This window comes from Pectinophora gossypiella, chromosome 13 (genome assembly GCF_024362695.1).
Source record: "Pectinophora gossypiella chromosome 13, ilPecGoss1.1, whole genome shotgun sequence".
NCBI lineage: Eukaryota > Metazoa > Arthropoda > Insecta > Lepidoptera > Gelechiidae > Pectinophora > Pectinophora gossypiella.
The window spans coordinates 12420097-12437369 of NC_065416.1; the positions used below are offsets into that span (position 1 = coordinate 12420097).

A 17273-nucleotide genomic window follows, 5' to 3' on the forward strand; every position below is an offset into this window, starting at 1 on the left:
ATTTAACATTTATTCCACTCCAAAGTAGAGGTGTTCAAAATGGCTGACTTGAAAGCGTTGGCCGCTTCTTCACCGCACTGGAACCTTTGACCGCGAAGAGTTTCTTTTTTAATTTTAGGAAATATAAAGAAATCATTGGAGCTTAGGTCTGGACTGTATGGAGGATGGTCAAGAATTTCTCCGTTTTCCTGCTTCAAATAATCGTTTGAAGAGCGGTGTGTGAGCTTGCGTTGTTATGGTGCAGCATCCTGCACCCCTGCGCATCATCATGCGTCGCTTTGGGTTAGATTTTCGAAGTTCGGCTATGACTTGTGGTAAACAAATTGTGGTATACCAATCCGCATTAACCGTCCTACGATCTTTAAGTGCAATTGTCGCAACATGACCGATTTTTTCCACGAAGGTAGCCACCATCTTCTTTGAAGTGCTTCGAGAGCGAACAACTTTAGTCGACTTTGACTCGTTTTGGAAGACCCAAACTGTGGATTGTTGTTTGGAATCAGGATAATAGCATAAATCCAAGATTCGTCACTACTGATGATGTCGTACACGTGATTTGACTCTCCTCGCTTGAACCTCTGAAGAGTTTTCTTACACCATCTGACGCGGGCTACCTTATGATCGTCAGAAAATGCGGAATGCAACGGCAAACTAGTTTTCTCACACCAAGTGCCTCATGCAATATCGTTTAAATGGTTGTCCCTGAAATGCCTAATAATGCCTCTATTCTCGGTATGTCACGTGACGATTTTTGAGGATTAGTTGTCTCACAGCAACGATATTATCTTCAGTGAAGGCGGATGTCCACGCTCGAATTCTAAATACCAGCGTTCGATGGTTCGCAGACATGGCACTTCATCGTGGAATAGAGATTTTAACTCTTTGAAACACTGAAGTCGCGGTAGGCCTCTTCGAAAGTTATAGAAAATTTTTCTTTGTAAGATTCATTTTCGGACGTGACCTGACAGATTCAAACCAACGCTGTGACTAAACAATTGCATTAATCCTAATGCTTTCAATTGTTTTGATATTCGAAATTCCAACAAATTTGAATTTTGAGTTCTCAATTCAAAATTGGCGCTAAATATGCATACGACAGAACTTAAAAAGTATAACAAAGTCGCTTTTTCTGTCCCTATATCCCTATGTATGCTTAAATCTTTAAAATTGCGCAACGGATTTTGATGCAATTTTCTTTAGTAGATAGAGTGATTCAAGAGGAAAGTTTATCGGTATGTATAATAACATCCAATAAATAGTGTAAAAAATACTGTTATTTTAGAGGATTTAATGTGATGTCGTAAATAATTTCATTTTTCCTCAGAATTGCATCCGAGCGAAGCCGGGCGGGTCACTAATAAATTATAAAATCAATTCTAAAATAGTTTTACTTTTAGATCTATTGTTAAAAAATAACTTCCTGGGAAACTTACTGCTAGCCCACAAACGTGCTTAATAACAGCATAAAAATGCGAAGGCAAATTTACGTACACGCCTTACTTATTCTAAATACTGTAAGTCAAAATTACTTATTCGCCATTCACTGCATAAACATGCTAAGACTTTTTTTTCTTATACGCTTTACTTATTTTAAAAGCTGTAAATAAAAATGACTTATACATAGTCTATTTTTTATTTTCAGTAGACCAAAATTACTAATAAAATGATACTTTTCAAACTAAAGAATGCCAAATTTACTTAAAGTTAATATGTAGTTATTATATAGGAACACAATATTACATATACACCAGTCACGAAAAAAACACCAAAATCTTGTCGTTTAAGAAACTGGAATTGAAAAAAGTCAACTATTTTTAAATTTACGTAAGCGCCAAAAAAGTGCTCGTATCGCAATGCTACCCAGACAGATCGACGCAGAATGAAACGCTGATTCCGAATATATAAAAAACCCAAAATACCTATTTTGGCGCTTACGTAATTTTGCCTTTCCAGTGACGATATATGTTTTAATTACTCTTAACTAAGTTCCTAAGTTAGGGTAGTCTGTTATTGGCTCAGCGTGTACTTTGTATTAGTAAACACTACTGATGTATATTAATAAGAGTTGATTACCTGAATAAGAAAAAAAATCTATGTTACCTATTGATTAAAGATATTTTTGAATTTTGTAAAATGATTCTTAATTGTCATAATATCTCGCATGTTCAGCACAGAATATATTATAGAATGTTAGTGACATCGTAACGAAAACTGTGAGGGATGATTGGAAAATTCCACTTGATATAATAAACTCAGAATCATGGTCCAAATCATCCCCCTCAATATTCATTACGATGTCACTAACACCCTATATAATGGTAGGGTCCACAAAGTATGTTTTGGTTTTAGAATAACTAGCTCACCTATAGGCTTGAGACAGAAAGTGCTATCATTATAATGATAACATCAGGGACAGGCACTATAAACAAATGTTAGTAGACTATCAGAAACCATAACAGTTATTGTCAAATAACATTAGACCAAAGCCTGATAAGAGCAGGCGCTTTATATATATTATTACATTTTGTAGCGGGAAAAGAGGCAAATATTGAGAGTTATTGAGGACAGAAGAGGCAAGATGATTGGACACTTAATAAGACACGACGAATTTAAAAACATTATAGAAGGGAAGCTACAAGGAAAGAGAGGAAGGGGAAGACCAAAAAGAGCTTACATGGAGTAGATTAAAGAGAAGGCGAACGTCGTGTCTTATAAGGAAGTGAAGGAATTGGCCTTTGATAGACAAGAATGTAGAATGCTACACTGACAAGAGTGTGGCTATTAAATTAGTGATGCTGAAGAATATTATAACGTTACCTCCACAGTGTACTGCTGTCAGTGTCCTTGATTTCCTTAGTGAGGTGGTTGAGAAGAGCTGCGTTTGCGCTGGTGTACCACTCCACTGTGGCGGTCATTGACGTTCCCGGGATTATACTTTCTCTGAGAACAAACAAATAAAATTACATATAATATGTATATATACACAAACTGTAAAAAGCGGACCTGTCAAATCTTCAGGTTAGATAAGCGTGCCCTGTGAAAAATGAGATAATGCCAGGGAAATGATGACGTACATAAACTCACGCCGATTTCCCACCGGGGTAAGCAGAGACTATCTCCGAAAATGCATTTGTCGGGAATGTGGGTTTCCTCACGATGATTTATGATTCAAACGTGAATTCGAAAACAAATTCGACATACATTGGTTTAGGCCTGTGCTGGATTCGAACCTGCGACCTCAAAGTGAGAGTTAAGCGTTCTACCAACTGGGCTACCACGGTTCTAATGAACGTGTCATATACAACACATAATACATAATTATTATACCATGTAACGTCCACTTTGTCATAATCACAACTTTCTAAAACGCAGGACTCAGCTGTGTTATCCATTACTGAAGACGTTAACTTTTTAATGCGTCTATTAAAATATTTTACTTGATAGGCAATATGGTGTCAGGGCTGTCACCGTAGTTATCCTAGACGCCTAGAGGTCCCTGGTTCCATTCCCGGTCGAGTTCATTTCGAAAGTATACTTTTCATTAGCAAAGATGGCTGACAAGTGGATATTGCCACTTGTCACGTATTATTATTGATGTTATTATGTTACTATATTATTACAATTTCGCGCCTTAGTAATGTCATCTATTTTTTTTAAATTATTGGCCTGGTTGCATGATCCTTAAGCCAACTCTTCCACATTGACATTTCATAGGGAAGGTATATGTTAATTCAGTTTATTAATTCTTTCTCATTTCAAAGTAAGTACTTATATAGAAGTTTAAAACATAATTTATTATGGCGTATTTTGGTCATCTGCCAGTAAAGAAGATTGGAAGCTGGAAGCGCTGGTTTCCTATTAACTTGTTCATTTTTCTTAATTCCACTTCATCATTGTCTGTTTTTAAACTCGCCCCAGCTGCTGTGTGATCCATTATACTAGTCATAAACTTTATAATGAGACTGTATTATTTTTTCTTTTTTTTTCTTTTATTATATTATGCCTACACGTGTACAATTTATTGTTTTTTAACTTCTAAGTTACTTACTTATAAGTTTAAATAACACAGCTGGCTCTACTTGGCGATACGGCTCTCCGCGATACGGCTCACTAAGTCTAACAGAAAGCTCGGTTCATCTTGCGATGTGATGGATGTACCTCTGACTACTCTAATTCGCATATAGTCGTGAGTATGTGGCACAAGTATGAAGTACTTATCGTCTTTATAAAATAAAACATTAGATATAGTTGTTTTTGTCTACATGAGAAGAATGGCCAATAAAATTGACGAACTGTCTATTTTGGGGATGAGTTGATTATACTTGAGGCTTTGTCTTTTATTTTTTGGCACACCCCGCGCACTACACAAACTAGTTCGTTAACAGACTAAAAGCACAGAATACATAAAATGCTATTAAAATAAAAGTTTAAAAACTAAAACTCGAATACGGAAAACTCATGCTCAATATGGGTGAATATCTAAACGCACAATTTTACTTGTCCGGGTCGGGAATCAAGGTGTAAAATGATGCGATCATTCTAATATTTTTTTACGTTTATTACAGCATGTGATTGTGATTATTTTTATATAATTTCCTTCCCCAAAGTGTAATTTGAAGGTATTTTACTATACAAATAATTATATCGGTATAAACATAAAATACGTTATCTAAAAGCAGTTACACAATATTAGAAAAATACATGTGAATGCACATGACACTTGTCCATCAAAATTTGGTGGTATTTTTTCAAATATCTGTAAGTAATGATATTGATTTGGAATTGTTATATTTACGATACGGGTAATGTTTAAACTTTAAAGTAATTCTTTTTTGTTTTCTATATAACAAAATGTGTAATTTTAAGAGGTTGCATGAATTACCTGTCGAAACAGTTTAGTTGTTAAACTATTTCATCATCATCATCAATTTAAGAGCCACGCTCTTGTCGGTGCAGCATTTTCCATGCTGCATCACTTTTTTAGGGAAAAATAGGGCAGTGGTTTCCCTCTTGCCTTCCGCCCCGCAGTACTCTGTCTGACGCAAACTAAACTATTTATATGTACTTATATAAATCTGTTATAAAACACAATTGTTTCTTTCCCAAATAAACTAAAATAAATAAACAATAATAATGAAAAGTATGAACACAATACAACAGTGGCTGCAAGTTGTCTTTGATTACTTGTGGCTCTGCCCACCCCATTAGGGATTACGGGCGTGAGTTTATGTATGTATGTATGTATGTATGAAAAGTATGAAACAAGAAAATAAGGTATATTTTACTGAAATTATTCCGAATAGTGATGTTTAGTAGATAACCGTGGTCGTATGCCGTGATAAGCAAACTTTTAGGACAGATTGGCATACGACCTCGGCTATTTTAAAAAAAGTTGTAGGTAGATAAATAGCCTATATACGTTCCACTGCTGGACACTGGCGTCCCCACATTCAACGGACGGGGGGTACAGGGGGATTAAAATGGCCACTACCAATGTGGGTAGGTAGGTTTTATGGTTGTGGTGAAGTTTACCTTTTCCTGAAATATTTAATTTGTCAGCGTAGAAAAGTATGTCAACGGGAAAAATATAATAAAACACGCATCGCTGAATAGAAACTGAAAGTAATTGAATTTGTTCCATTTCGTGCTCGGACGGGAATAGTAAAACAGTGTAAAATATTGGATGTTTGCTTTTTCTCTGATAAAGGCTATTCTTTCACGACGCGTATTTTGTAGCGGTCAATCTTACAACATCTTTGGTCAATCTTATTACCATTTACGCAAAAATATCCGAGAGTTTTTGGTATTTTTGCAAATATCCGCGATAACTGGATATGTGCAAAAAGACAATAGATTAGAAATAGAAATACTTTTTTTTTATTAAAATGGGTTTGCTCTTGACTTCGTTCTTCAACTTTAAGAGTAAGTTCTTGTTTAAGAAGAGATCGACGTATTTGCCATTGAAAAGGGTACATTAATAGATGGATGTACATAAAAGTTCCTCCTTATCAGCTATCAGCAATAGCATGCAAATATTGTTACAATTTAGGTATATTTTTATGTCATTATAATATATTATATTATTATAATTATCAAATCAATTGATTTCTTTGTTTACATAATTAAGTCATTCATACAACAAAATTAAAGGAATCATCAACACACTTTATCAGCACATTTTCCAATTCAATATTTTGTGAGAAGAATTATTTGACGCTATATAATTTATGATAAAGAAACCAGCTATATTATAACATTTTTTGAAATGAAAGAAGGATTTTTGTATTTACGATAATGATAATGACTTCCAGTGTTCACAACTACCCTGTAACTTATGGCGAGGCGGTGTTCGTGTGTTGGGCATTAGAGAAATACTAGGTTTCGTTTTTTTTTTGACGTGACTTATTGTACATTTTCTGCAGATGGCATTAACTACTTGGCCGGACAAATGAGGAGCGCTGAAGGTTCTCACCCGGTACAACGTTTACAACAGGCCTGAGGGTGCCCAGTTGGGCCCGAACCTCGGCTCAGGGCGTCGTCTGAGAGGAAAAATATTTGAAAGAATTAATCGACCCTAGTGGGTCGATAGCGATGAGCGCTGATTGAGGGAAATCGTCGAGGGGTCGGGGTCGGTATCGGGGTCAGAAATACGTGTCAATGCGACTTTGCTGACCGCTTCACCGCCAACCGAGTATGTGGTGTTGTGAGAATCACCCATGTAGCCTATGTATTCTGAAGTGAAATCTGGCAGAAATCACAGTCTCAGTCGTCAAAATAAGTTGCAGGTTTCTCCATTTTTGAGCGGAATTTTATTACTGGATTTTATGAGTATTTTTTTGGACAAACAGCACGCATTTAAAAATATTTTATTCGGCCCAATTCAAAATGAATTTTCAAGAATTATTTTTGTATAAAACTTATTATATTTTTAATTAAAATTTCTCATTAGAAATTGCTCACCAATTACCAATTGCTCTACGATTTGCGTTTGAATTGCAAATTTAACCCCTGGAGATATTACGCCTAAAATTTGAGATTTAATTTCGTAGAGGTTGTTAGAAAGGGCTAAGCTTTAGGTCAACGTTCCGTAGGGTCAACATTAATTATATGGATAATTAGTAAACATGCATATTATAAAGGGTGTTAGTGACATCGTAACGAATACTCAGGGGGATGACTCAGACCATGACTCTGAGTTAATATTAAGTGGAATTTTCCGCCGCAAAATTCATGACTTTTTTAGTTTTTAAAGTTATTTTCAATTCTACTTTTGCGATGGGAAATTCCACTGGACATTAACTCATAATAATCAGCTGAATCATCCCCCTCAGTATTTGTTACGATGTCACTTACACCCCGTACAAGTACCTACATACAGTAGCCATACAAGTAAGTATGGGTGTTGGTGACATCGTAACGAAAACTTTGAGAGATGTTTCAGGCCATGATTCTTACCTGAATATGATGGATTGTAAATGATATTTTCCAAAGTTAGCATAGTTATACTTAAGGCTTGTTTTATAAACATTTGCTAGTATATACAAATACAAAATTTTTCTTCTTATATTGTTTCTAAAAGGCGATAGCCGCCGATGAAATGTTATGTTATCTAAGATTGTTATTTCGCTGACAATGTCGCGACATGTACTGATTATAATATGTGAATAAATAACTTTTACAAATGATTTTTACTTACAAGATTTTCACTTTAAGATGACGTAACATACATCTCATATAAAAAGTGTCAGAACGTTACTGCTTCCGTATCAAATTTTCCCACTTGACTTGTCATGTATTTTGGCAACAATACATTTATTTTTTCCCTTTCCTGGTTCTTTTGTGATTCTTCCCGGTTCTGTGAATAACCCACCACGAGTCACGTTGTTGTGGGAATTATGTGTAAGTGAAGCCTTTCAATTTGTACGCCATTGTGTTTTCGGTCATTGATATGGGTATACATAATGACATCATCGTAATAGTTTTCGGTCTGTAGTAAGTATTTACTTATTTCAACGAATTGTACTCAAGTTTTTCAAATATACTAAATTTATTACACACACATACAAGAGACATTTGGAAACATACACAAGATAGATTACAGCATTGCAGCATCAAACCAGCAGCACCAAAACCAGCATAAAAACAGCATAAAACCGCCGTATGTATAGGAAGTAACAATGAAACGTCTATTACGGATCACGCCATTTATTCACTAACTCATGTCGTCCAAACCGTATCCGGCGACGGCGACTCCTAAATTTTTATCCCGGGTCGTTGGTTGTGACATTTAAACCCACCCGGACTTACGAGCGGCATAAGAGGCGCAACGCGCCTGCGCGCCTTTCCAACATTACAGCAACGGGTCTGCGCGCCGCTACGAGTACACTGCGACGATCTCGGCGGAACAGCTGACAACGCCCCTTTTCTATTATTCTCATAAAAACAATATATTTCCAGTTTTTACAGTCCGCTGATAGTTTTATTATAACACCAGAGTAGATAACCCTTGTAAGTGATAGGGCTCTAGTCTCCAACACATGGTCCTTGCTGTTGGTGGGCTCTGAAGTGGCTGGCGAAACCGAACTTCGACTTGAAGGTCCGGTCACACGGCACACAATAAAGTTGGCCTGACGAATTGAGTGTGTAGTTATAGGAGGGTTTCGGTTGAGTCTTCCGTATTTGGCGCTTTGCGTCGAGATCTTTAAAACGCTTCTCTTCAAATAAATTCACGCTATTAATTAACTATCGAATCGTCGGTAGCTCCAAGTTATATATATTTATTATAAATAAGTACCTGAAATACATACATACATAAACTCACGCCTATTTCCCACCGGGGTAAGCAGAGACTATAGAATTCCCATTACCTGAAAGTACCTGAAATATCATTATAAAATATACTACAAGCACATTGGCAGTCTTGTTGTAATTAACAACATAACATAAGATAGATAAAACGTGTGTATAAAAGTACTTGACAGCCAAGTAAAGTTCAATCTAATTATTTGATAATTTAATTTTCGCTTGGCTGTCAAATACTTATTACACACATGCTCAGCGCTTGTTAGCCGACTTCCTTATTTGTAATTTTTATTTGACGGTAACAAATTTATGTATGCATATGGAGGTACTTATAGGAAATATTTTGAAACTATATAATTATCGTTTCTTGAACACAGAATTCTAATTTTACAATATTAAAAATACAGTCCCTGCCTAAGCTCAGCTTACCTTATGTCGTAATGGTCCAATCGATAAGATAACTACTTATGTAAGAATTAATCGTACAAGTAATTTGTTTTACTGAATTGAGCATTTCTTGAAGACATTTCATGAGATTATAATCAACCATGGTTCTTTAGACTTATTTAATTTGTAACTTAATAATAATGACTAGATAGTTCTAAAAGAGGCCTATGCCCAGCAGTGGACGTCGTACGGCTGATAATGATGAGTTCTAAAAGGATCGCTAGGAACAAAGTGCTAATGAACCCTTCAACCCAGGGGTTAATTTGATCTGTGTTAGTCATTAAGTCGGCTACAACGTTTGCCAACAAAACAAATGTTTGCAGTCAAACCAATACGAGGATGGGCGGAATGGAGTCACCTATTTGCTCAACTACGATGAACATTTTATTAAAATGAAAATCTATGGAGCTCTGTTTGTTCCTGTGGTAGATTTTATTGCTTTTCGTGAAAGTTAGTGAAAATTCTCGATTTTTGCCCGGATCGAAATTAACCTCTCATCTGCCGAGATACCAGACACAATAAATTTTACATTGTGGACATCTGCGTTCCGGCATTCGAAACGTTAATTGAAAGAAACCGAGGTTTTGTTAAGAAAATCACATCAGAATTGGATATTTCAAAAAGGCGCCTACGTGGTTTTCACTGTAAGGCGACGATATTGATCTTTATTATTGGTAGGATTATTAGGAATTACGTTTTAGCTGTAGACGGATTTTTAGTCCTTCAGCATCATAGAGCAACACGGACCTCCGCGATAGCAGGCATGTGACTTCTTCACATCCTATTTCAAGTCATTTGTCAGTCCGACAATTGGCTGCTTGTTAGTTGTAACATACATACATAAACAGCATATATACGTCCCACTGCTGGCCACAGGCCTCCCCTCAATCAACCGGAGGGGGTATGGAGCATACTCCACCACGCTGTTCCACTGCGGGTTGGTGGAGGTGTTTTTACGGCTAATAGCCGGGACTAACGGCTTAACGTGCCCTCCGAAGCACGGAATCTTACTTTTTCGGTCAATCAGATGATTCAAGCTTGAAAAGTCCTTACCAAACAAAGGACAGTCTCACAAAGTGATTTCGACAATGTCCCCATCGGGAATCGAACCCGGACCTTCAGATCGTGAGCCTAACGCTCTAACCACCAGACCACGGAGGATGTCGGCTAAGTTACTAAATGTTGTTTCATCTCCTGTATGTTATCTAAATAATATAACTTAGGCTCACGAGTATATAGATTGGGGTAGCCAGAGGCACATGTATCGAAGACGATCTAGTATCCACGCCTCACCGAGCTTTCTGTTAGACCAACGTGATAGGTGGTGAGCCATATTGCCGTCTAAAATGGTCCAGCCAATTGTATATGTTTATCTAAGCGTCTGATAGAAAAATGACCTTGTAAATTCGAGGTCAAAGAATGTTTTTGTTACGCGAATTCAAGGTGGTATTATTTACGGCAATACTTGTCCCGAATTTATTACTTTGACATGTGTTATATTCGATAACTTCTGCGCGAATGGAGCTCCCAAGGGCACGGTACAAATTCCTAGATTTACCTTCGCAGTTATGAGAATTGGTAGGTACTTGTATTATGTATTGAAAATTTTGCTAATAATATTATAAACCATTGAATTTGACTTTATAAGGTTTCATTCATGTGTGTCTTATTGAACTAAAACATAGTTGGCGAGGAGTGGGTATATGTAGCCCTTTCGGGGATATATGCCTGATGCCGTGTTATGTGTGTCATGACGTATAAACATCTCACTGATAGACTCTCTCTCTCTCTCTCTATTTAAGAGCTGCGCTCTTGTCGGTGGAGTAATCGCCATTCCCCTCTTCTTCCCGCCAAAACCTTCACCTCCCGATACGACACGACCTGCACCTTCTCTTTTATTTGTTTTATAAATGTTATCCTAGGTACCCCCTTCCTCTCTTCCCTTCAATTTTTCCTTCTATAATGTTTGTTATAAATGAATCGTGTCGTATCAGGTGGCCATTCATATTTCCTCTCTTGTTCTATATAGTCTTCAATAGGGTTCTCTTTTCTTCAACTCATTCCAGCACTTTTTCATTTTACACCATTTCAGTCCAGCTTATACCCTCCATCCTTCGCCAACACCACGTTTCAAACGCTTCCAACCTCTCTCTGTCTCTCTGTGTCATAGTCCACGTTTCACTTCCATAGAGTGCAATGCTCCAAATTTAACACTGATAGGCACTGGTGCTAATCTCTTCTCTATAATTAGGATACGTTGACAACCAAACCAGAAGTCTCGCATTCTATTCCTGGTCGAGTTAATTTAGGAAATGTAATTTCTTAATTATTTCAGCGGTTGCCTGCCATTGTTCTTTAAGGCTTCATTTGATTGAGCAACTTCTGAAAGTTCTACGATTTCTGTATTTTGCAATGGAAAAAATATGAAGATAGAAGATATTAAGTAAGTAAGTAGAAGATACCATTTATTTAGACTTAATGTTTTCTGTGAATTGAAATTCATCTTTTTTGGGGTTATGTATACGTTTTGTCAATAATATTTATTCTAAACACTAATATTGTGGCGCCCCCTAGTGAGTTACAGACATGACACTTGTCTAATAACATGAACTCATCAAACACAAACCCGTTATTGAAAACCGCATCAAAATCGGATTATTAGTTTAGAAGATAATTAATAACATTTCTTTGCACAAACGCACACACAAACATCTCTCACCCTAAACGCATATACCTGCTCCGTTCCGTCGTGGGTAAAAAAAATACCAGACTGTATATTTTTAATTTGTCAGAAAATAAATTTAAACCTCATGTGAAACTTACTTTTTGTAAAAAGCTTATTATAATATTAATGCTTACATAAATGTTATAAATGCCTGGTATTAAAAGTGTTTCTCTAGTTATTCAATAACTTGTAATGTATACCTACTTACATAGTTTTAAAAGATGTGTTGCTGTTGCAGTTTCTTGTCATTTCTTCTCCTCAGCCATAACACCTTACGAAATGACGTAGATTCAATAATGTTAAATTGACCTTCGACAAGCTTATCTATGGTAATTACGTTGTATAAATGATTCTGATTACAAATTTCGATCTGAACCCATCTTCTCCGTCCTCGGTTTTGTCGAAATTGTATAAGAAATTCCTTCTACGAAATTCTTGAAAATAATTAGTACTCAAACGATCTTACCTGTTAAGTGATGTTTGATTCCAATTATGCGAGGGTGTCAACCGAAGACGATTACATATTTACTGAAATATAATTTAGTACTTACTTAAGTATTAATTTATATTCACGAAAATTACTAACTGAATACCAACTGTGATGATAGTACTTAAGGTATTTTCAGTTATAATTACGACTGTTTTCTGTGTTAAGTATGTTTGTTGTATTTTGGAATTTGTGGCTTATTTTATTTACTTTTTAAAATTAAGTTTATAAACTAAAACTTGACTACAGAAAAAAGACGTTCTAAAAAGTTTAAAAGGTATGAAATAAGAAAATATCCGAATAGTGCCAATCCATGCTAAGAGTTTGTTTACCTCGGCATACGACCACGGCTATCTTCTAAATATCACTATTCGGAAGAATTTTAATTTTATAGGCCACATCATCATCAGCCCATAAACGTCCCCACTGCTGGGGCACGGGCCTTAGATCGGGCCTTAAACCACCACGCAGGCCCAGTGCGGATTGATGGTTATTAACGACTGCTAATGCAGCCGGGACGGCTTAACGTGCCTTCCGAAGCACGAAGGAGCTCAAGATGATTATAGGCCTAACCCAATTATTTTCGAATAAGTTTTCGAATTCATGTTTTGATCATAAATGATTATTACGTGCTTAGCGGTGAAGGAAACCCACATTCCCGAGAAATGCATTTCGGAGGTATGTGACCTAACCTGTATTGGACTGGTTTTTCCTTCGCGGGTGGGAAGGTCAGACAGGCAGTCGCTTCTGAAAAAACCGGACCTGTCAAATCTTCAGGTTAGGTAAGTGGAGAGATATTGAAGGCTTTAGGTATGGTGTAGGTAAGTATACAGGTACATGTTAAGGTACGTTCTGGTGCCAAATACAGTCGTCCCATATTGTTTGCTTTTTTACGATTTCGGTAATAAATCGGTAGTAAAAGCTATTATGACTCTTTTATGAGAGGTGGTTCAGTGGCCTTAATAAAATGATACTTTAAGTATTTGGTAGCAATATTCTTTTGTTTTGTTTACCCTTAGCAAGGTGATCCAAATGGTTATGACGACAGAGTTCTATTAGGGTATTTCTATTAGCTGTATATAATGTAGTATAGGCTATTTTCGCATTTTGTCTTTTAGTTGTTGTATGTAATTTTAAATTAAAACATAAAATTAAGCTCGCAGGTGATACATGAAAAGGTAAGCAAGTGTATATATAGTATATACACACAACCTATTGTCATTAACCGGAAAACCACGTGATATCAACTATCTATGATCCAAACAAGAATTCAAACTCATAAAGTCGAATGTACACTTAGTTTGAAACGGATTGGAGAGAGATCGCTCATGGCAGGGAGGAGTGGCAGTGGGACAATCCAGACCTTAAGTTTTTTTTTCCGCCTCACCGCCTATTACTCTGGTCTAACAGAAAGCTCGGTGACGTGTAGGTACTTAGTACACCTCTAGTACCTCTGACTACCTCAATAGGCTAGTTTAAAACTAGTCAAATCAGTTACTTTTTACTAAACGTCAAAATGCGAAATTACTATGGAATTTGTATGAAAAAGCACACTGTGACGTCTGAAAAACGTGATAAAATGTCGCACTTGTTATTACGTTTTTCTTAATAAATATTCATCAATATGTTAAATAGAAAAATGAAAATTTTTTCGTTAGTTTTAGATCTGTTTTTATTTAGTATTAATCTAGTGCACGACCCAATTATAGGCCTGAGCTTAAGTTATGCTGTTATTTATTTCATAAAACTATGAATGTATCTGGTTTATTTGTATTGATTATTAGTTCACTATTTTCAAAGGAAATTAAAGCGGCCGCACTTGCAGTCAGATAATCGAAGGATATAAATGGTATTCTGTAAGTACTTGGGCGTTTAAAATGCCACATCGAAGCAATTCATCTAAAAAAGCAATATTGCAAATTAACAAAAAACTATTTGTCAGGTTTTAAGTTTATACTGTATGACAGTTTCTTTGTTTGTTGAAATGTGACGTCACTGCGCTAAATGTCACGTGGCCAACCGTTTTCGCGCGAAAATTAAAATAATTAAAGAAAAATATGTTTTTTTTTTCCAATTATATAAAGACTTTTCGATGAAATAAAATATGTAAAGATGTATAAAATAAGTGACTGTATTTTTTTAAATATTTATCTGAAACTGTCAAGTTGTGGCCTTTTTAACCCCCCCTTGCTTCGTTGCGGCCTTTATAACCCCCCCATTATCTACATGCCACCTGATCACTTACGAAGCTGGTACATAGTGCCTTCTCCCATGTGGTTTAATGACTCATACAAATACCATTACTAGGTGTGGCAGCGATTATCACCATTAAGGGGTATTAGAAAAATGCTATCAAGATATTCATACACCCATTAAGGAGTAGGTACACCTTTATTTACTTAAGAGTGGGTGTAAAGTGTGAGGCCATTAGCCTGCCTATTTATTTAGGGTAGAGTATCGCTGTATTAAAAAAAGAAACATTTTGGTTCATACACATTTATATTGGCATCAAACATTTATTATAAGCTTATATTTGTGTCGATTATCTGCCAATTAGGCAATTATCAGTGTTAAAATTTATTCAATACGACTAATATAATTGTGTAGTTTCCTAAGTCAAAGATAAATTAAGATAACAAAAGTTTCTAGGGCTGCCACTCTCTCCTTTTTTTTTGACGTGACTTATTGTAGATTTGCCGCAGATGGCATTAACTACTTGGCCGGACAAATGGGGAGCGCTGAAGGCTCTCACCCGGTAAACTCTCTCCGGCAACAAGGCTTTATAATTGTAAACACCATTATGTCCGAAGAAAGTGGCTATTTTCCTAGGTCAAAGGTAAATTATGTAATTCTGATTACTAAATAAATACAGATCTAAAGGCGACAAAAAACGTTTTCTTTTGTCTATTGAACTTATTTAGGAATTTTAATAAAGAAAAACGTTTTTCTATGATGACACAGGTTGCTTTTCCATACGAGTTCCATAGTAATTTCGTGTTTTGATGTTTAGTAAAAAAGTAACTGATTTGACTAGTTGGAAACTACCCTATAAAATATCTGTAGATCAACCACGTCCAATCCTTTTCGCTCCCGATTGTCAACTGTCTTCTTTTCTTGTTTTCTTCTTAAAAAACTCCGCCTTTATGTTTCTTTTTAAAGGACTGGCCCATAGAGTTTTGGCCAAAGGAGTATTTACTTCGTTCGGCGGCAACGCTAGGTATAATCTAATAATGTTATGTACCTATTTAATGTATGGAAAAGGCTAGTAAAAGTTATACTTACTTAACTATATATGTGACGTCCAGTAATGTAAGGTATCTATTTTACACAAACACGTACATCTTTCTCTTTGCGAGTCGATGGCGATCGAAGCTAAATTTTTGCTGACCAATAATTGGCCACGCTTACGGCTTTATCAGTGGCTTCGTACAGGTCTTCAATAGTGCAGGTGTTAGGGCACTTAGGACAGCACAAAAGGTGAGCCATAGTTTGTGGTGATACTCCACACTCGCAATCATCGCAACCATCAACCAGGTATCCCCACCTGCAGAGATTATCCTTGCAGCGGCCAACCTGTGTCCGGAGCCTATTTAAAGACTTCCATGTGGGCCACGCTAGATTACTTCCAGGCGGAAGACCCTCCGATGGCGCGATAAAAGGGGTGGGAGAACACTTCCGCCGCCAAAGATTTAAGCGGGCTTGGCTTGGTACACGTACATGAACTCATGCTTTATGTATGGGGTGGACAGTGCCTCATGTAATCAAAGACAACTTGCTCCACTGCGTGTTGGTGGAGTTGTTTGCGCGGCTAATAGCTGGAACCAGCTTAACGTGCCCTTCGAAGCACGGAATCACCTTACTTTTTTTTCAGACAATCAGGTGATTCAGGCCTGAAAAGTCCTTGCCAAACGAAGGACAGTCTCACAAAGTGATTTCGATAATGTCCCCATCAGGAACCGAACCTGGACCTCCAGATCGCGAGCCTAACGCTCTAGCCGCTAGACCACAGCGGTTGTTTTATTTGCCAGATCCTTTTTAATACCATTATAACATAGTAGACGGTAATACGGATTACCTATCACGTAGGTCTAACAGAAAGCTCGGTGGAGCATGGATATTCAGTTCATCCCCGATGGATGTACCTCTGTTTATGCTTATGTTTCAGACAGTCTACTTATAACGGATTAGGAACGTATCATAAAACATTCAAAGTTATGCTTTGTGCGTGATCTAAATAGCAAAGAAGAATTATAGCGATGGCAGCGACTCCTCGAACTTCAATTCCCGCTCCTCCGTTCCCGCTCCTCAGTGGTTGAGCATTGGACTCACGATCCGGAGGCCCCGGGTTCGAATCCCGGTGGGGACATATCACAAAAATCACTTTGTGATCCCTAGTTTGGTTAGTACATTACAAGCTGATCACCTGATTGCCCAAAAAGTAAGATGATCCGTGCTTCGGAAAGCACGTTAAGCCGTTGGTCCCGGTTACTACTTACTGATGTAAGTAAGTAGTCGTTACACGAGCTATGTCAGGGCCTTTGGCGGCTCAATAGTAACCCTGACACCAGGGTTGACGAGATTGGTAATTCACCTCACAACCCGAAATAATTGCATTTTTGGTTCATTTTCATTTCATAATATTCTTGGAAACTTCAGTAATTCAACATTTTGTATCGCATCAGGAAATTCCAAAGCTATCCACACTATTTTCCACTAAATGAACACGTCACATCGAATATCGCACGGCTCTTCACTTGTATTGCATGAATATTCATACTTACATGGAAAATGGAAAATTCTATTTGCATCCAG

At 36.9% G+C, this 17273-nt stretch overlaps 1 protein-coding gene across 1 annotated transcript in view; it reads right to left on the bottom strand.

The window, feature by feature from the left end:
• The window catches only part of LOC126372150 (receptor-type guanylate cyclase Gyc76C), a 91392-nt gene that overhangs the window by 40626 nt on the left and 33493 nt on the right, over window positions 1–17273 (bottom strand). Inside the window, exon 3 of the mRNA XM_050017767.1 lies at window positions 2818–2940. Coding sequence (XP_049873724.1) covers window positions 2818–2940 — 123 coding nt within the window. The remainder of the gene's footprint in view (window positions 1–2817; window positions 2941–17273) is intronic.